This window comes from Petaurus breviceps, unplaced genomic scaffold, assembly GCF_028583685.1.
Source record: "Petaurus breviceps papuanus isolate PSGF00001 unplaced genomic scaffold, PetGlider_PUasm1.0 387, whole genome shotgun sequence".
Taxonomy (NCBI): domain Eukaryota; kingdom Metazoa; phylum Chordata; class Mammalia; order Diprotodontia; family Petauridae; genus Petaurus; species Petaurus breviceps.
This window is the reverse complement of record NW_027186308.1, coordinates 215,930-235,173: the sequence shown is the minus strand read 5'-3', so window position 1 is coordinate 235,173 and position 19,244 is coordinate 215,930. Positions and strand designations below refer to the sequence as shown.

General features: G+C 48.8%; 1 protein-coding gene across 1 annotated transcript in view; it reads right to left on the bottom strand.

Moving 5' to 3' along the window:
- Positions 1-19,244, bottom strand: part of TRPM2 (transient receptor potential cation channel subfamily M member 2) — a 43,320-nt gene that overhangs the window by 10,597 nt on the left and 13,479 nt on the right. The window contains exons 12-22 of the mRNA XM_069100285.1: positions 17,308-17,445; positions 16,201-16,330; positions 15,900-16,045; positions 14,261-14,373; positions 7,866-8,079; positions 6,565-6,683; positions 3,968-4,100; positions 3,267-3,438; positions 2,337-2,520; positions 1,828-2,009; positions 69-201 (exon numbers count right to left, since the gene is read on the bottom strand). Of these exons, the coding sequence (XP_068956386.1) occupies positions 69-201; positions 1,828-2,009; positions 2,337-2,520; positions 3,267-3,438; positions 3,968-4,100; positions 6,565-6,683; positions 7,866-8,079; positions 14,261-14,373; positions 15,900-16,045; positions 16,201-16,330; positions 17,308-17,445 (1,664 nt within the window). The remainder of the gene's footprint in view (positions 1-68; positions 202-1,827; positions 2,010-2,336; positions 2,521-3,266; positions 3,439-3,967; positions 4,101-6,564; positions 6,684-7,865; positions 8,080-14,260; positions 14,374-15,899; positions 16,046-16,200; positions 16,331-17,307; positions 17,446-19,244) is intronic.

Below are 19,244 nucleotides of genomic sequence, written 5' to 3'. Positions count from 1 at the left end.
CCTGCCCACCTGGCACCCCTGCCCAGGGGCTGGTACCCCAGTGACCCCTGCCCAGAGCTTGGTCCTACTTGTTGCCCATGTCCTCGATCTTCTGGTCCGTCCTTTGCTTGAGCTGGTACTGCTGACTTTGAAGGTAGTTCTCCTTTAGGTAGATTTCCCAGGAGAGCAGAGTGGCCTCCTCATTCTTCTCCAGCTTCTTCTCTGTTGAGAGGGAGTCAAAGAAGGAGAAACCAGCATTTCCAAAGGTCTGGGGTGACAGCCCCACCAGGATCTGGCTGGTGGGTCACGGGCCAGGAACTGGGGAAGGGAGGGAGAGGGACCACGCACAGAGATTGACTGGTCTCGACTCCCATCTGAGAAGTGCCCAGGACCCTGGAGCAGTCCTACCAGCTGCCTGTCCTCTGGTCTCCTCCACCGCTCCAGGATCCAGATAAGAGGGTGGGGTGAGGGAGCCAGGCTTGGTTCAGTGCAAGCCCAACAGGCCTCTTGTGGGTCTGGCACTGTGCTCAGGCTAGAGACACAGGCCCAAAGGACCCAGTCCCTGCCCTCAAGGGGAGGGGGATTGGTGAGAACCCAGCCTACTGACAAGGATGTGTCATCTGACACTGTGGTAGGAGAGACCCCAGAGGCCTGGGAAGCCAGAATTTTAAAAGACACTGGGCTGGGGCAGGGGAACCCTAGAGGACTCAGCCCAAACCTGAAAAGCTCTGGGACCCAAACTGCCAACAACACATGCCCAGTCGGGTCCAGCAAAGGTCCCTTCCCCTGAGCTCCTCACTTGCTGGGGCTGCCTCACTGGCTCCCCAGAGCCCAGATGCTTTCATTGCCCATTGCAGGTGCCCGACTTCAGGAAATCTCAGCCTGAACTTGCCTCGAACAGTTAGTACACGCCCCATGTCCTCAGGTTCCAGCTGGTTCCAGCTGGTGGCTAAGGGGTAACCCAAACCCCTGGGCAGAAAAGGGAGAAGGGAAGAGGGAGCTTTCATAAGGTGAAAACAGTGCTCGGACCAATCACCTACATCCTCCAACTCACAACAGCCCAGGGAAGACCATCTGTGCCTCTACTCAGACTGTTGCCACTCAACAGCAAGATGCTGGCCCTGTCCTCAAAGCAGCCGATGCTGCTTCCTCATCGTCTCCCACTGGCTGCCTCCCTCCTCCTCATTCTCCCCCTTCCCCTGCTCTGAAGGGAAATGGCGCAGCCTAGACCCTGGAGAGCTCCTCCCGGGGCCTTCGTTTAAGGAGAGGTGCAGGACACCCCTCTTCTCCTCTCCCCCAGCGCCCCCCTCCCCAGACCCTCCCTGCTTTTCACCCTCTTCTGATACATTGTCTTCCCATTAGACTGGGAGCTCCGTGAGGGCAGGGACTGGCTTTTCGCTTTCTTTGTATCCCCAGTGCTGAGCCCATCTAAGACCTAATAACGGCTCACTGCCATCATGAGAAAGACCATAGGCCTGTCTTTTCTCTAGAATGCCAGATGGACTAGGGTGCGGGAAGGCGGGGAGAGGCAGCGAGGGGCCCTGCCTGGACTGACCAGGCCAAGGCTGCTCCTCCCTTCCATCCTCCTGCTTGGCCCGACCGGGCAGGTGCAGGGGACAGGAGAAGGCAGCGTCACATCGGAGGCCTCCTGGACTGCAAGGCCAGAGCCGGCAGTAACGATCCCGGCGGCCTTTGTCCCCTCCCGGAAGACGGCGGCCCCCAGCTCATGGCACGGACGAGGGCCAGAGGGCAGGCACTGGCATGTGTGTGGGTGGGGGACGTGCCCGCCCGTGCCCATGCATGTCCTGCGCTGCCTGCGTCCTCGAGCTCACGCCTGCGCGCACTCACTCAGCTGCTTGTGCCTTTTGGCCGGCTTGCCCAGGATGACCCTCTTGACGAACAGCTGCAGGTGGTTGAACAGGATGAAGGGCGGGGGCGCCGGGGGCCGCCCGTGATACTCCTCTATCAAGTCGTGCCGCTGGAACTTCCAGATCTGGTCCGTGTGCTCCTGGACCTGCTGGAACGTGTAACTGGGGCGGGGGAGGGGGACAGCCGGTGACGCCCCCGCCCGGCGACCCCCAGCAAGTCAGGCTGCGAGGGCCACCCAGGCAAGCTTCCCATTCCCTAAAGTGAGGCCCAGAGAGGGGACGTGACCCGGCCATGGCTACCCAGGCCCCTGCATAGCATCGCGGAGCTCCCAGGAGCTGCTCCCAGGAGCTGCCCCCAGGGCCCCTCTTTCAGCCCAGCACCTTTTGCTGGAGCCCGCACCGGCCCCCTCCAGTTCATCTGCCCCCTTCACCGCCCCAGTCCCACGGGCGGGGACAGCGGCTGGCCGGGCCCCTGAGGACGGGGCTCACTTGAACATGGCGATGAGGAGGTTGAGGAGCAATATGTTGGTGAAAAGCAGGTACAGACAGAGCAGGATGACCGTCAGCCACTCGGGGAACACGGGCTTGTTGCTGACCTCACTGCTCTCGGGGCACTTGGGCTTGTAGGGGTCCGTCCCATTGGGGCTGCACTGCTCCGGATTGAAGTTCACCCCTGCGGACGAAATCAGACGGAGTCAGCGCTCACTGTCCGACCGGGAAACTCTGGGTCCCAGCGCCGCTGGCTGTGGGGAGACCCATTCACTTCCCTGGCGCCACTGAGGCGCGGGCAGAACTGCACTCAGAGAGGGCGCTTCCACACTGGGAGCTCCCCACAGGCCCAGAGGCCACGGGAAAGAAAAGGAGGAGGGCACGAGGCGGGGCGGGAGCTCTTGGCCTGGGCTTGGCCGAAGGGGCCGGTTCCTTTTCTATCCTGTAACTTGTTTCCTCCGTGACCTTCTGTGTTTTATCATGGTGTAAAACTGCGATTCTTGGCGGGGACCCACCCATGGGCTTCAGCAGCTGACAGCCAAACGGGGTCACCTGAGAAAAGGCGAAGAGCTCCTCCCTGACATACGGCTGCTCACTTCCAGGAATTCCCCTGTCCATCTCGGATGCATAAGAAACCAAAATCCCAATATCTCCCCCTCAAAACTCATCTCCCTGGGCAGGGCAGAAGCTGCCGTGGGGGGAAAGCACTTGGGACACACCTACTACGTGGGGCACTGTGTTAAGAGCTTTGCCACCCTAGAAGGTAGGTTCTGTTGGTATCCCCATTTTACAGATGAGGAAACTGAGGCAAGCCGACGTTGGGTAAGTGACTCCCAGGGTCTCACAGCTAGTAAGCGTCTGGGCATCATGGAGCCCCCTATCTACATTTAGCGCAGAACTGCAAACAAGGAGAGCATCTGAATCTGGTACCATCGATGTAGGTCGGGATCTGCCCAAAGATGGTTAGGTAGGAATGGTAAACCACCCCTCGGAAGATCCAGTCCACCCGACTCTCGTTGTGGATCAGGATGGCCTGCTTCGCGACCCCAAAGGACACAACCCAAACGGCCAGCAAGAAGAGGAAGAAGAAGACGTCCTTCATCTGCAACAACAGGGGTAGAGCAGCTGATGGACATGGTCTGGGGCCTCCCTGCCCCCTCCAGAGCCCTGGCATAGCACCCACACAGACATGGCCCGGCCCAGCCCGAGACTATGTGATGGCCACAAGTACAGCTATGCTGCTGCCCTTCCTGGGTGTGCAGGCTGATCAAGGGCTCCCTGGGATCGGGAGATGGACCGTCTGCCCAGACTCTTCAGGAATGTCCCCCCCAGGCCACTGCCTGAGACCACTCATGATCTGCAATGGGGGGACACCAGGCTAGACATTGGGACTGCAGATCTAACATGGCCTCGTTGTATGACCTCAAGCAAGTCTCCCCATCTCACTCTAAAATGAGGGGCAGCTACCTTCCAATCCTCTGCCTCCTTGGTGAACCTGCCATGGTTCAGCCCATGCAGGCTGGTTTGGGGGCAGGTGTCCAGGCAAGGGGGCCCTCTGGCCCCATGCTCCCTGCATATGCCATCATGCTCCTCCCCACCCCCTCAGGGTGGGCTCACATGCAGGGGCTCACCATTCTCTTCACAATGATGATCTTGGGCCCCAGAGTTTTGCTAACCGTGAAAATGTGCATCAGTCTCAGACAGAACATAATGAAGTCCAGAGACAGTATGATCCTTCCTGGGTACAGGGTGGCTGGGATCAGCCTGGTTAGCACAGGGGAGAGTCAGAAATGAGGGAACCTGGAACTTCCCACAGGCCAGAGAAAGACATTTCCAGGAAGGGAAGCTTGGCAGCTTTTTGTCTGCCAGGAGGGGATCCCCCGAGGCCAGAACAAACTATAGAGAACAGAGGTCAGAACATTCTGGGCTACCCCAAACCACCTGGAACCCTCCATCCCCCAAAGCACATGTTTGGTCACAAAACAGAACCTGCTCCAGAAGTCAAGTGAGGGTATGTGGTCTGAAGGAGGAAGAAGATGAATGGGAAGGAGGACAGGAGGAAAAGAAGGGGAAAAAGATGAGGGTAAGGACAACTGAGTATGATAAAAATTATAGGGGTTTTATATTGTGCTTTTAAAGGGAGCATAGCAGATTTCCTTGGCCTGGACTGCCAGGCCAGGGGTTTGGGGATAGCCCTGGGGTGTTGGCTTCAGGTCAGACTACCCCTGACCAAGCTCCTGTGAGCTCCAGCCCTCCCACACACAGAGGTGGGACACAGGAACAAATCCATAGCTGTAACTGTCATTCTCAATAAGGAGATTAATACAGCTCATTATAACCCTGGCTAACAGGGAAGTTGGCCAACCTGGGCTCTGCATTTCCGGGCTTTTCTCTCCAGCAAAGGTGCTAATGATCTGAGAGGTGAAAAAAGTCTTCTGTTGAGAGGCCACAGAAACCAAAGGACAGCCAGTCCAGAGTCCAGGGAGAATGGAAGAGCAATGATTTCTGCCCAAATTAACAGATACTTGGGCAAGAACTCACTACTTAACCCAAACCAGTCTGGCAAATATTAGGTCTGGGTCACACCACATGACAATTCACACCATAGAAATATAATATATAGGGAATTGATTCAAATTTATGAAAATAAAAGCCATTCTCCAATTGATAGTTTTTAAAAGAAGAAACACAAACTATCAATATAATTGATAATATAATTTAAAATGTTCCAAAATAATAGAGAAATGCAAATTAAGAGAACTCTAAGTTTCTATCTCATGACCACCCAAAGAAAAATCACAAATGCTGAAGAGGCCATGAGGAAGCAGGTATATGCATGCATTGTTGGTAAAGTTCTAAACTGGTCACTAGGGAGAACACTTTGGGATTATTGCCTAAGAGTTCCTGAGCTGTAATAGCACTGGGATCTGCCCCAAAAAGATCAAAGATGGAGGAAAGGGGCCCATATATTTACTGGAGAATGGGAATGTGATAGAACACTATCGTGCCATAAGAAATCATTAAAGGGACAGTTTCAGAGAAGCCTGGGAAGATTTGCATGCAAAGTGAATTAAATAAAACACAGAGAACAATTTCTATAACATCAACAGCACAGACTTAAGAACTCTGATTAATTCAATGACCAACCACATTTCCAGATGATAAAGCATCCTTCCCACCACTGACTAAAGTGGGGGACTCAAGATACAGAAGGAGATACAGATTTTTGGACATAAGAAAAGGGGAGAATTTATTTTGTTTGACTATGCATAATTGTTACAAAAATGTTGGTGTTTTGTTTTGCTTTTCAGATGGGGGCAGGTAATAGGGAGCAAAATGGGTGTTCGTTCATTGAAGAATAAAATAAAAGTTTAAAAAACCAAATCAACAACATTGGACTCAGACCAATGCAGGACAGAGGACAGGTAGGTGGCACCATGGTGCATAGAGCGCCAGGCCTGGAGTGAGGGAAACTCATCTTCCTGAGCTCAAGTCCAGCCTCAGACATTTACTAGCTGTGTGACCCTGGGCAAGCGTCTTAACTGCCTCAGTTTCCTTGTCCGTAAAATGAGCTGAAGAAGGAAATGGCAAACTTCTCCCAGTATCTTTGCCAAGAAAACCCAACATGGGGTTGCAGAGAGTCGGACATGACTGAAACGCAACAACTCCAGAGGTTGATAATGAAACATGCCACCCATCCACCTTCTGAAAGAGAGGTAAGGGACTCAGGGTGAAGAATGAGACATACATTTTTGGACTCAGCAAATGTGGAATTTATTGTCACAAGGTTTTTGTTTTACTTTGAGTGGGTATTGGGAAGTGGGAGGGAGAAGGGAGGCCAGCAATGGAGTTCCCAAAAGAAATGAAAAAGGAAAGAGGGGCAAGAGAGAAGATGAAAGGAAAGAAGAAATCCCAGACAGCCAGGGCAGCTTGGAAAGCTACAGGTTGGAGACATGATATACTTAAAGGGGGTAAAGCAAGCTGTCCAGAAAAGATGGATCCGCAGCTTGCTGTGCAATCCTGTCTCTGAACTAGTTTGTATATACAATGTTCATTTTCGTTGATGCTTATTAAGTGGAGAACAAAAATTTAAAAACAAATGAACTCTCAGCTTTTTCATGGGTGGGAGAGATTAATGGTAAGGGGGGGATTAATAGTGAGGGGGAGGTGAGGAGACAAGAGCACAGATGGACTAAGACTAGACCAGAGTGGAGTCTTGGGCACTTGCCTGCATGTGAGCCCAGCTATGAAGATGAGGATGGCGCCAACATCGAGCTTGTTCCAGAAGTCATTGAAGTACAAGGAGGCCATCTTCAGGAGTCCAAAGCCATCCGGGTCATAGAAAAGCTTGAAGAGAAACACAGCATGGGCAAAGGGCCAGAAGCAACCCTGGGATTTCCCTGGGCACACCCATCTGTGAGCAGGGTCTGGAGAGAAGGGAGGACAGCCTCAGGCAGATGCCCAGGGCTTGAGCACTCTGTGCTTCAGGTGATTCTGGCCACAACCATGTCTGGGTCGCCAAGTATAGGTACTGTGGGACCAGAATTAGATATGGTACACCCATCCTGAGGGCAAATTTAGGGTGACCAGAGACTTGGGTGAGGGTGCCCATGGATGCCTATGATCAGCTTTCATAGCCCAACAAGAAACATCAAGGGTTCCCTGCATTCTTCAGGAGGACTGGTCAGAGGTACTGCCTAGCATGTGAAGGGACACAGAGGAGGGGCAGTAGGAGGTCAAAATTAAGTATGGAGTGGTCTCTGTGTGACTGTTGGGCAGGGCCCAGTTCTTACTAAAGTAATACACACATGAAGTGCCCAACATAACTTACTCCTTGGAGGGCATTCCTAAACAAACACCAGTCTTTCTCCATCCTGTTTGGTCTTTCAAAGTCAACAAGCTCATGGCTTAACCATTGATTCATTGATGTACCAAGCAAAAACCATATTTTCCTGTATTTCTCAATTCTATTGACATGTATTTTGTTCCCCTGGAATCTTTAATTCAAGAAAAATAAGGCCTCTCGATAAAGCACTGGCCCTGGAGTCAGGAGGACCTGAGTTCAAATCCAACCTCAGACACTTAACACAAAAACTAGCTGTGTGACCTTGGGCAAGTCACTTAACTTCAATTTCCCTCCCAAAAGCATTCTGCCTCAGATGCTGGACTCTCAAATTCTATGTAATGGGGCAGAGAGAAGAGGAAGATGACCCGGGAGCTTGCTTCTGACTCTAACAATCTATAATGTTCAACATCAATGGGATACTGGTTCACTTCCCAGCACTCCTTCTTAAGTCTTATATGGTGTCCAACAAGGAACTAGAAATCCATGGCTTCACTCCCCAGAAGGCAAAAACTGACCAAGAGAAGATTTGCCCAGAAGATGACTGTCAGCTACTTTACAGAAAGCAGAGGGGGCTCAGTGTGTCAGGACAAAGCATAAAAGCCATGGCCATCTCTGGGGAGGGCTGGGATCCAGGACCCAATTTTAGGGGTTGGCAGGTGGGGGGGAAGCTCTGTGTACAATACCTGCCGTGTCTCCTCACACACCAGTGAGAAAAGCCAGAAGTAGATGACGTACTCTCTCCAAGATGGCGTGGGCTGGAAATCGATCATGAGCACGTAGGCAAAGAGCCAGAGGAAGGTGAAGTAGGAGAGGATGTTGAGGTGGAAGATGACCACAGGTGCAGTGAAGAAGGCACGGAACCGGGCCAGGCAGCTCACTGGCTGGAGCCTCTTCTCCCTAAGGAGGAAAGGAAAGGATGCTTAAGGCAAGCATCAGAGCCCTTTGCTCAGTTCTGTCAGGAAGTTATGATGGACCCAACAGATCCTGCTTCCTGGGACCTCACCCTCTTCCACTGGAAAGCCCAGTCTAGCCTCAGCAGCAGAAGGGAGCCATCCTAAGAACCACTGAGGCTGGACTTCCCCGGCTCTGCTGCTGCTGATGCCATAAGTCACCAGCCAAAGGGGACAGGGACCCTTTGTTAAAATGAGTGTTCTTAGTCAGATCTAGGTCAGATTGGAGGATCCCAGAGGTCCCTCCCAATGCAGAGGTTATTTGATCTTCCTAAATGGGAAGGACAGTGGATCCCAGAGGATCTGGGTCTGAATCCTTCTTTTGTGGCTTTGGGCAACTTGCATCATCTATCTGGCCTCCACTTCCTTATCTCTAAAATACAGAGGGTGAGGGGCAGCTAGGTGGTGCAGTGAATAGAGCACCGGCCCTGGAGTCAGGAGGACCTGAGTTCAGATTTGACCTCAGACACTTAACACAAAAAACTAGCTGTGTCACCTTGGGCAAATCACTTAACCCCAATTGCCCTACCTTCACCCCCCCCCAAAAAAAAAAAAAGAAAATACAGAAGGCAGGAATAGAACATCATGAGGTCACATGACCAACAAGATGGAAGACTCAGTATTTCCTCTAGTCCCTATTAAGTCTCAAAAAGAAAAAAAAAAAGGAAATGCTAAAGCCCACAAGGCATTAGGTCCCAGAGGTCCAGCAACTATAGCTGTCAGTGAAGTAACAGCCTCAAGAACTCACACTGAAGAACATCACGCTCCCTCTGGCACCATTGCTTTAGAAGTACATACAGACCAACCACCAGCCTGTGCTCTGGGACACGCTCAGGAGTCTCCCTACTGCTAACAGGCTGTGCTGGCACACACTGGCCCTGCCCTTACTCCATAATTCTGTGGAAACAAACAGTGGAACTCAACTCTGTTCAGCTACAGGTGGAAGAGATATGGGAGGGCAGGACCATATTTTGCCTGGGGTAGTCCCCAAGTTAGTGAATCCCAAAGTGGCAGAAACTATGCATAGGATGCCATCTTTACCCTCCCCCAATTCTTCAGATGCAGCAGCCACTCACTTAGCCCAGCCAGAGAAATAAAGAATGGAATTAAAGTAGGAAGTCAGCATGTAGGGCTGCACCAGACTTAAAGAAGGACTGACCCTCAACTGAGACTAGTTTAATCCCCCTAGAAGTCACTTGGAGCAGGCAGGGACTGAGGCTGATGAAAAAATGAGTTCCCCAATATGGGAGGAGGCCACAACAGCTTTGAGGTCCAGCCCCAGGGTAGACTCACCCTCAAATGGAAATATAAGAAGAATGTAAGAGGAAAAGACTAAAACCACCAGAGATTTTAAGGGAAATAAAACCCAGTCAAAACCCTAGAGCACATGTAGATAGATCAACAGGGAAAAATCTAAAGTCAGAAGGAAAGATGAGTGTCCAGACAGCTAAAAGATTGCAAATATCTCTAAATGATGATTGTAAAAAAGGAAATTGGTAGTAAGAGAAGAAAAGAAATTGAAAGAATCAAATTAGGCAAAGGAGAGACTGAGCTATCACTCTTTGCAGATGACACGATGATATGCTTAGAGAATCAAGTAAAAAAAACTACTTAAGACAATAAATGAATTTGGCAAAGTTGCAGGATATAAAATAAACCCACATAAATTCTCAGCATTCCTAGATATTTCTAACAAAATCCAACAGCAAGAGATAGAAAGAGAAATCCCTTTTAAAGTTACTGTAGACATTATACAATATTTGGGAATCTTCCTGCCAAAACAAACCCAAGACCTATGTGAACACAACTACAAAACACTTTTCACACAAATAAAGTCAGATCTAACTCATTGGAAAAACATCAGTTGCTCATGGTTGGATCTAGCAATATAATAAAAATGACAATTTTACCTAAATTAAATTACAAATTTAGTGCCATATCAATCAAACTACCAAAAATTACTTTATAGAACTAGAAAAAATAGTAGCAAAATTCATTTGGAAGAACAAAAGGTCCAGAATATCAAGGGAATTAATGAAAAGAAATGCTAGGGAAAGTGTCCTAGCCATACCAGATTTTATTCTGTGCTATAAAGCAGCAGTCATCAAAACTACTTGCTACTGACTGAGGAATAGAGTGGTGGATCAATGGAATAGATCGGGTACATGAGACTCAGCAGTCAATGACTATAGTAATCTATTGTTTGATAAACCCAAAGATCCCAGATTTTGGGATAAGAACCCAGTATTTGACAAAAACTTCTGGGAAAACTGGAATATAGTATGGCAGAAACTGGGAATAGACCAATATCTAACGCCATATACCAAAATCAAGTCTAAATGGGTACATGATCTAGGTATGAAGGCTGATACTATAAGCAATCTGGGAGAGCAAGGAATAGTTTACCTGTCAGATTTATGGAGAAGGGAAGATTTTATGACCAAACAAGAGTTAGAGGGCATTATAAAATATAAAATGGATAATTTTGATTACATTAAATTGAAAAGTTTCTGTACAAATAAAGCCAATGTAACCAAGATTAAGAGGGAAGTGAAAAACTGGGAAAGAATTTTTACAACTGGTGTCTCTGATAAAGGCCTCATTTCTAAAACATACAGAGAATTGAGTCAAATCTATAAGAATACAAGTCATTCCCCAACTGATAAGTGGTCAAAGGACAGTAACAGGCAGTTTTCAGAGGATAAAATTAGAGGTTTCTATAAGCATATGAAAAAAATCCTATAAATCACTATTGATTAGAGAAACGCACATCAAAACAACTCTGAGGTACCACATCTCACTGGTCAGATTGGCTAAGATGGCAAAACAGGGAAATGATAAATGTTGGAGAGGATGTGGAAAAATTGGAAGACTAATGCATTGTTGGTGGAGTTGTGAACTGATCCAACCATTCTGGAGAGCAATCTGGAACTATGCCCAAAGGCTTATAAATAAGTGCATACCCTTTGACCCAGCAATACCCCTTCTAGGGCTGTATGCCAAAGAGATCAGAGAAGCAGGAGGAGGACCAGTATGTAGAAAAATATTTATAGCAACTCTTTTTGTGGTGGCAAAGAATTGGAAATCAAGGGGATACCCATCAATTGGGGAATGGATGAACAAGTTGTGGTATATGAATGTAATGGAATACTAATGTGCTATAAGAAATGAGGAGCAGGCGGTCTTCGTTATACAAACTGATGCTGAGTGAGAAGAGCAGAACCAGGAGAAATTTGTATGCAATTATAGACACACTATGTGACAACTAACTTTGATAGACTGGGCTCCTCTCAGCAATGTAAGGTTATAAGACAACTCCAGAAGACTCATGATGGACGCAGATATCCACACCCAGAGAAAGAGATGCGGAGTCTGAATGCAGAGTGAAGCAAACTACTTGTTGTCTTTCTTTTTCTTGTTTTGTTTCCTCTTTTCCAGTGTTCATTCCATTGGTTATAATCGTTCTTTACAACATGACTAATGTTTAATATGAAGGTATTTGTAGATCCTATATTTGATTGCATGCCGCCATGATGGGGGGGAAGAGAGGAAGGAGCAGAAAATTTAAAACTCAAGGGATTGTGGAACTGAATGTTGTAAACTAAAAGTAATAAATAAATTCAATAATGAAAAAAAGAAATTGCTTCAACAATTGATGAAACATGGAACCCTATGCATCCCAAGAAAGCCTTGGATCTTAACAGGATGTTCCAAAATAGCTCGAGACAACTCAATTGTCTCTTGAATCAATCAACCTTAGTCCTAAACTTGAGAGAAGAAATGAACCTTAGGTAAGAACAAATGGTCTGCACAACAGCAATAATTAGGAGAATAGAAAAATTGAATCCGCTGTGGCAAGTGCCTCCAAAGAAGCAAAACAGAGAACAATAGTAATAAAATATATTGAAGTAAAGAACAATCTGAAAGAAGAGAAGCAAAAAGCAATAACATTAAAAGAAAATGAGATCTTTCTATGCCCACAAAATACACTGATCTCGAAGATGTGTGGAGATAATGTAACAACCCTTGTCCTCTTAGAACACAGGAGTCAAAAAACCTCAGTACAAGAAATAATGTAACAGAATAACCCAGAACTTCTGGATACAGAACAAAGCACCAATTGAGGCTTCAAGGGAAAAAAGTTCTTTTTTAACTCACACAGTGGCTAAATTAAACAATTTCAATGACAAAGAATACATCGGAAGGGGAAAACCTTCCGATATAAACAAAAGAAAATTCGAATACCACAAGACACCCAAAACCTCAGAAGAAAATGGAATAAAAGCCAAGGAGCACAAGATGCAGCCCAAAATGACATAATTTTAAAACCTGAGCCTAATCATCACTGAAAAAAGATGATCAATTCAGTAAAACAGATGCATTTGAAGCATTGTTTTTGAAGAAAAAAATCAAAATATGAGCAGATTATTTGATTTGCAAACCCTGTTGCAACAGCAGAAATGTAAGCAAAGAAAAATTTTGTGGGTAGACCAGCCAGCCTTTAAGATCCCGATGATCTCTGCTCTACTGAATTGCGCGTTAGAAGTCTAGAATTCCAGGCTAGGCTGTTCATCTATGTGATGGTGACAAGTCACTTAATCTCCCTGGGCTTTTGTTTCCATGTCTGTAAAAGGAAGGATTTGAACCAGATAATCCCACGAGCCTCCCAACTCCAACATTCTATGGCCATAAGTTTCCTAACCACAGAAAAGGGGTGAACATGCTAGTCTCCTGGCTGCTTTCACAATGAGCATGAGCCTAAGGAGGCTGAGAAAATTAAGTGCAAACCATTCCCTGTATGTCCTTTGATGATCATGGTGCCTGTGAGCTTTGAAGAGTGTCTTGGTGAAGATCACGGCTGAAACACGGAGAGATGTACAGCTAGGACACCTGAGCACACCTTACAACAAGCTATTCCTCTGTCCAGGTGACTGCAGATACCCACCCCACACTACCTGGGTCAGTCTGGGGCCTCCTAAGCTCAGCAGGTGTCTTCAGCATGCCACTTCCTATCTCTAACCCAGGGCATGTAGATGAAAGGGTGATGTGAGAGAAAGTTTGATCTCACTATTATGAAATACTATTGAGAAAAGTGCCTGCTGAAGAAGGGCTGATTCTCCCCCAGATGCAGAATGTGTCTGCTTTGCACACTAGGTTTCCCTGTCTCACGCAGCATGGAAGCACAGTGGCCACTCGTGGCCTGATCCCACTGCTGAGAGGGTGGAAACTCTGACCTGCCTGCTTTTCCAACCTGGGCTCAGCCCTCAAGTTGATGAGATGAGAAGAGCTTCGATGCCTCTCTCTGATTATGTGGCCCAATGTTGTGATATTACAGATGCTCACAGAGGTGTTGGTCTTAATGACATCTAACATTCCCTTGAATCCTAAGAAACAATTTCCATGAGTCAGGGGTTTCTGTTTCCTTTACACGTCTTCATGTCCTCTACTCCTCCCCAGAAGCATCATCTCAGTGCAGGGCTGACCTGGAGTTCTCAAAGGCCATACCAGCTGAGCATGAGTTCTAGAAGTGCCCCCAATGTGTGGGCAAGGTCTGTCGTCTGAGGACTAGCCAAGCAAAGAGTCTTCACCTGATATGGTAATCCAGTTTCCAGACATACCACCTCTCTAAGACCCCCACCCCACCCTACCCCACCAGTGGTGGGCCCCCTGATCTGTGCTGGAGGAGGACCACTCTCCCTGGTGATCCCACAGCTATTTGGAGGGCAGCAGTGCTGGTGTCCATGCCGGGCAATGGGGGCAGGCACTGGAGGGGGAGGGGATAGGTGTATGGTGTGCTCTGGTTTCAGGCAGGTGAGGCAGCAAAAGTGCTGGACACCAGGGACCCCGAGTCTCAGGTCTATGCCTTCTGTTCTTTGTGCCTTGGCTTCTTCTCTGTATAATGAAATTACTGGCCCAGATGACCACTAAGGCCCCTTCTAGCTTGACTGTTCTAACCCAATGGAACAAGATGGAATCAGACCAGTGTTTGGAGAGAGAGCTGCCAAAGGTCAGGTGGGAGGCACTGAGGTGTCTGTCAAGATGGCCTGTTACCAGACTTCTTCTTTAAAGTCCTGGCTTCTTAAAAAATGGAACAAACCCGCCAGAGTGCAGGAAGCCTACACTGGCACCTGAAGGAGATGATGCCCGTGTAGAGAAGAGGGAATGCCAGCATGCACAGGATCACCCGCCAGAGGCCGTTGTCCACACAGAGCTGCCCCCACCAGACTTTGGTCAGAAAGGCCTGGGGAGAGAAAGGGAGAGAGGGGTGGCGTTGGGCAGAGCAGGCAAGGCCCCTCTGGGGCCAGGATGTGCACGTGCACATTCATGCCTACACATGCGAAAACACAACACCCGGGATGATGAAGCCAGCGAGGAGGTGGCTAGCTAACGCTGACAGCTGCCTTGAGTCTGACAGAGCTCCCCATGTCTCTTCCTCCTTCCCTGGGAAACCTCCTGGTCAGGCACAAGGGGGAGGGGGAAACGAGGTGCAGGGGGATGGGCAGGACCCGGCCCAGCCTCCAGGGAGCTCTCAGCCAGGCATGGGCTCCTGAGGCCAGGCAGTTTAGCCTACCCTCTCCCTGGGAAAGGGCCTGGGGCTATTGATCTTAGGCCACTCTTTCTGGAGTCTAACTCCCCAGTTAGACTGGCTCCGGGTTGGATCAGAGGACTTGAACCCTCTGTGAATTGGGGCAGAAAAGATTCTGAGAATCTGGTGCTGAAGGGACTTTAATGCTGTTGAGTCAGAGGGTCAGAAGGATTTAGAGCTGGAAAAAGGGCCTCAGTCCATCCTGTCCAAACTTTTTGTTTGACAGAAAATAGGGGCATGCCTTGCCCAAAGTAACCGACATTAAAGGGAAGATGTCAACCCTTCCTGACCCCTAAAGGCCCAGCTCAGAGCCTCAACCTCTCAGGAGCCTTCCCATTCACCTCCTCCACTGCTGAGGTGACAACTGACCTGACCTTCTGCCATCCTGCCTCCAGCCATGCACACCTGCAAATGAGCTACCTGTTCCCTCAACACCTGCCTTGGGGCACACCCCACAAAGCTATGGCTTGCTAATGTTGTCTCCTCCAAGACCGTGATGAATGTGTGGAGTGGCACACAGAGCTGGTGTCTGATGCCCTGCAGCCTAGACCCAGAGCTAAGTGGTGACAGCTTCTGCCCTTACCTACTGCACAGCCTTGGGCAAGATACTGTTCTCTGAACTCAGAGCAAAGAACCTTCCTGCACTACCTGCCCCAAAGAACTGCCATGAGAAAAGCTGCCCTCTGTATGTGTGAGTTAGGACGAGGCATGAACATTCCCCACCCCAGGTCCATGCCTGTCCAGGGAGAAGGGGCTGATGCGCTGATGGATGGACGCCCACGAGCAGTTAGGAAATAGAACTGTCCAGTCCTTTGGAGGAAGACCCTTCCCCTACACACACATGCACACACACATGCGCACACACACGCACACACATGCACACACGTGCACACACACGCACGCACAAACGCACACACACAATGCACGCAAATGCACACACATGCATACACATGCGCACACATGCACACACAATGCACACACATGCACACACGCGCACACACATGCACACGCACACACACGCACACGCACGAACATGCACACACTCACACACAATGCACACACAATGAACACACATGCACACACATGCACACACAATGCACACAGCACACACTGCACACACATGCACACACGCACACACATGTGCACACACATGCACACACACTTCCTCCAGGAAGGCTAACCTGGATGCCCCCATGGGACACAAACTTCATGTCTTTGGCCTCCAGAGCCAGCTGCAGACAGGTCGTCTTCCCCCAGGCCTCAGACACTCGGATGAGGAGCTTCTGGGCTCTCTCCTCATCCTTCCGATAGCACTCGGTGAAGACCCCTAAAAGGTCCAAGGACAGGGAGCACATGTCAGCTACTGCCCTGAGCTCCATCTCCTCCTGCCACACACCTGCCAGGCAGGCACCGGTGGCCATGCTGGGATGGGAGGAGGTATCGGCCCCTGGAAGCCCCGCCTCAGCCCAGAAGCCGACTCACCGATGGCTCTGTGCTCATATTCCTCAGCAAGGGTGAGCATCTCCTCAGAGCTGTCAGTGTCGCCTTCCTCCTTGGACAGCTCCTTCAGGATCTTGCTGCAGGCCAAGGCCGCAGCGATGCAGTCCTGGCTCTAAAGACATCAGAGGGGAGGTCTGACGTCGCCAAGCCCACCACGTGGCAAGCTCCAGGCAGACCTGTCACTTGGGAATATATCCTAGCTGTTCTTCATGGTGGCCTCCCATGAGGCTGCTGCAGGGAGGTCCCTTCTGGGGGCTGAGGCACCAGAAGTGGCTGAGATCCATTGCTGCCCCCTACCAGGCCAGCCGAAACTACTGCTAAGGGAAGGTGGGCTCCAAGCTCCCCTCTTGACCTTCACTAGGGAATAGTGTGACCAGTATTTACTCGGCATTTGCAATGCCATCTTCACTGCCAAGTAGATAGGCATCATGTTCCTTCAAGGGCCTAAAAACATGGCCACAGTGGAGAGATGTGTGGGCCCAGCATTGTAGCCAGATCTGATGTGGAGGTCAGTCTTGTGCATAACCATTGAACTACTCCTTCTCTTTGCACCTAAAAGCCCCTGCTGGGGGTTGGGACTGCCTGGCCTGGTGGGGTGTAGGCTGTACCCCATTGCACTCCCTACAACTGGTAGTAGATTTGCTGGTTACCTAATGAGAGAAAGAGCTGAAGACTTGCTTAGGGGAATAATCAGGAGACCAGCCTCATTTCCCTTTCTCTGCTCCCCCTGCAATGCGAGAGCCAAGGTCCCCACTCCCAATCCCTGCACCTCTAGAAAATCCATGCCTCCTCAGCACTGCTATGCTTCTCTGTCACTCACTGACCCAGCAGAAAGGAAGGTTTGGACACCTTGGCACAAGCCCCTTTGAAGACTGTCCACTCCTAGCTACATTCTTAGTCCATCCACAGATAATCTTGCACTATTGACAAGGGTGAGTCCCATACCCCACCAAACCAGGACTCCCCAGGACCTCATCCATCTTCCTCCATGCAGCCCAGGCCACTGGACATTGGCCTTGGATAATACCGATGGCCTGCGGAAGTGCCCCTTAAACACCCCACAAAAGGAATGTCTTATAGACTGGGTACCTGGGCCCAAATGATCTCTGCCAGTTCTTTGCGGTTCTGGACAATGGCCCAAATCAGCAGATCTCGGACAGGATCCATGGTGAAAGTAACACGGCCTGGAGAACGCTTGTAGAGGGACCGGAGGCTCACTCCTTGCACCTGGCGAGCACATCACAATTAGAACCCCACCAGAGGAAACCAGCTCTGAGCAGAGGAAGGAATTGAAATATCAAAGCATCACCAAGATGAGGGGAGGGTGCACTCATGGTACGAGGTAGGCACTTATCACACCAACCATGCATGAGGCCTCAAGATCAGTATGAACAACACTAAGATATACATGACTGTCTATCTTTGTCAACCTCCCCCCCCCCAGTGCCCAGTACTGAGGATGAATGAATGAATGAATGAATGAGTGAATGAACGAATGAATGATATGCCAGTTTGCTTTAGACCAGTTCTCAAACTTATTTGGCCTACCATCCCCTTTCCAAAAAAGAAAAAGGGTTCAGTGCCCAACCCAAGGAAATCTACTTTCTTTTTAGCCTTTAATGATTCTTTTGAAAAGTTGTGTCATTTCAAAACACCATATTTTTTTAAATGGTACATCTTAAATTTAATAATTTATTGTAAATTTGTGGGTCTTTTCCTGTATTGAAATTTTGGTGATGCAATATTGCACCAGGTAACTATCCTCTTGTAAACAAGTCATTACACTTACGTATTCCTGCCAATGCACACTGGACTTTCTGACCATGTGCAATGTGCTCCCCTGCCAGTGCTTGCTTGTTAAGACCTATCAGCTGACTTGACCACTGACCGGTTATAACTTGCATTTTGGGTATTTGTTTGGAAAAAATGTAATCACTATGACTTTAACTCACACAACAGATTAAACATATATGAAAGGTTTTTCAAATTTTTCTTGTCTTCTTTTCTTTCCTTATGCTCCCACAGCCCTCTTTTTTCATTCAACACCCCTCAATTGCACCTGAGGCTACTACAGCCCCTCTGAATCATTCCAGTGCCCCCCAAGGTGTGGGGAACCTATGCTTCTAGACTAAGACAAAGGAACACAGAATTTACCTATTCTGCTTCAAAGACCATAGGATCACAGATACCTCTGACTTTACAAAGGAGGGAACCAAGAGTCAAAGGTGGGGGGAAGGGTCTGCCCAAAGCCACTTGGGAAACACATCCTTCTAAAATTGACTTTCAACCACTTGAAGCCAGATCTTTATAATAAATAAAAACTTCTGCCCTTAGAAAGTTTTCTGGGCCACCTGCATTACAGTGAGAGACAGAAAAGAGAATTTGGGGCTTTCTCAAGTACCTTTGGGTCAGGCCCCTCAGAGAAACTGAAAAGGGTCTGGAAGAGAAATACCTTTGGATTGTACTGGCCTGGGGACTCCAACTGCCCAAGCAGTGTCTGGGTGACCACTCATAGGAGATATTTTCTTTTTTTTTTTTTTAAGCAATTGGGGTTAAGTAACTTGCTCAAGGTTACACGGCCAGTTATTTCTGCATGTGGTGCTAAGTATCTGAGCCCAGATTCGATCCCCAGGTCATCCCAACACTGGGTCCGGTGCTCTTACTCTCTGAGCCACCTGGCCGCCCCTGTAGGAGATATTTTCAAGGGGATTCCTTTGGGGATGGACTGATCCAGACACCTGCTGAAGCCCCAGCTGGTTATGAGTCTGTGATTTCAGGATTCTAAAATTTTAAATTAATGAGTCTTTTTTCTGGAGAATGATTTACTCTGAATCTACTGTAGGATTCTCTGTTCTTGGAAGAGTAGCTATGCGCCAGGTCAAATGGACTCTAGAGTTCCTGAAATGCAGGGCAAAGACTAGCAGAGGTGGGTTGGCCAAGGGGGATTCTCTTTCCATTGACTATAAATCAGTCTCTTCATTTGGCTCCCAAGATCTGAGAACCACAGAAAGTCATAATGGGAAAGG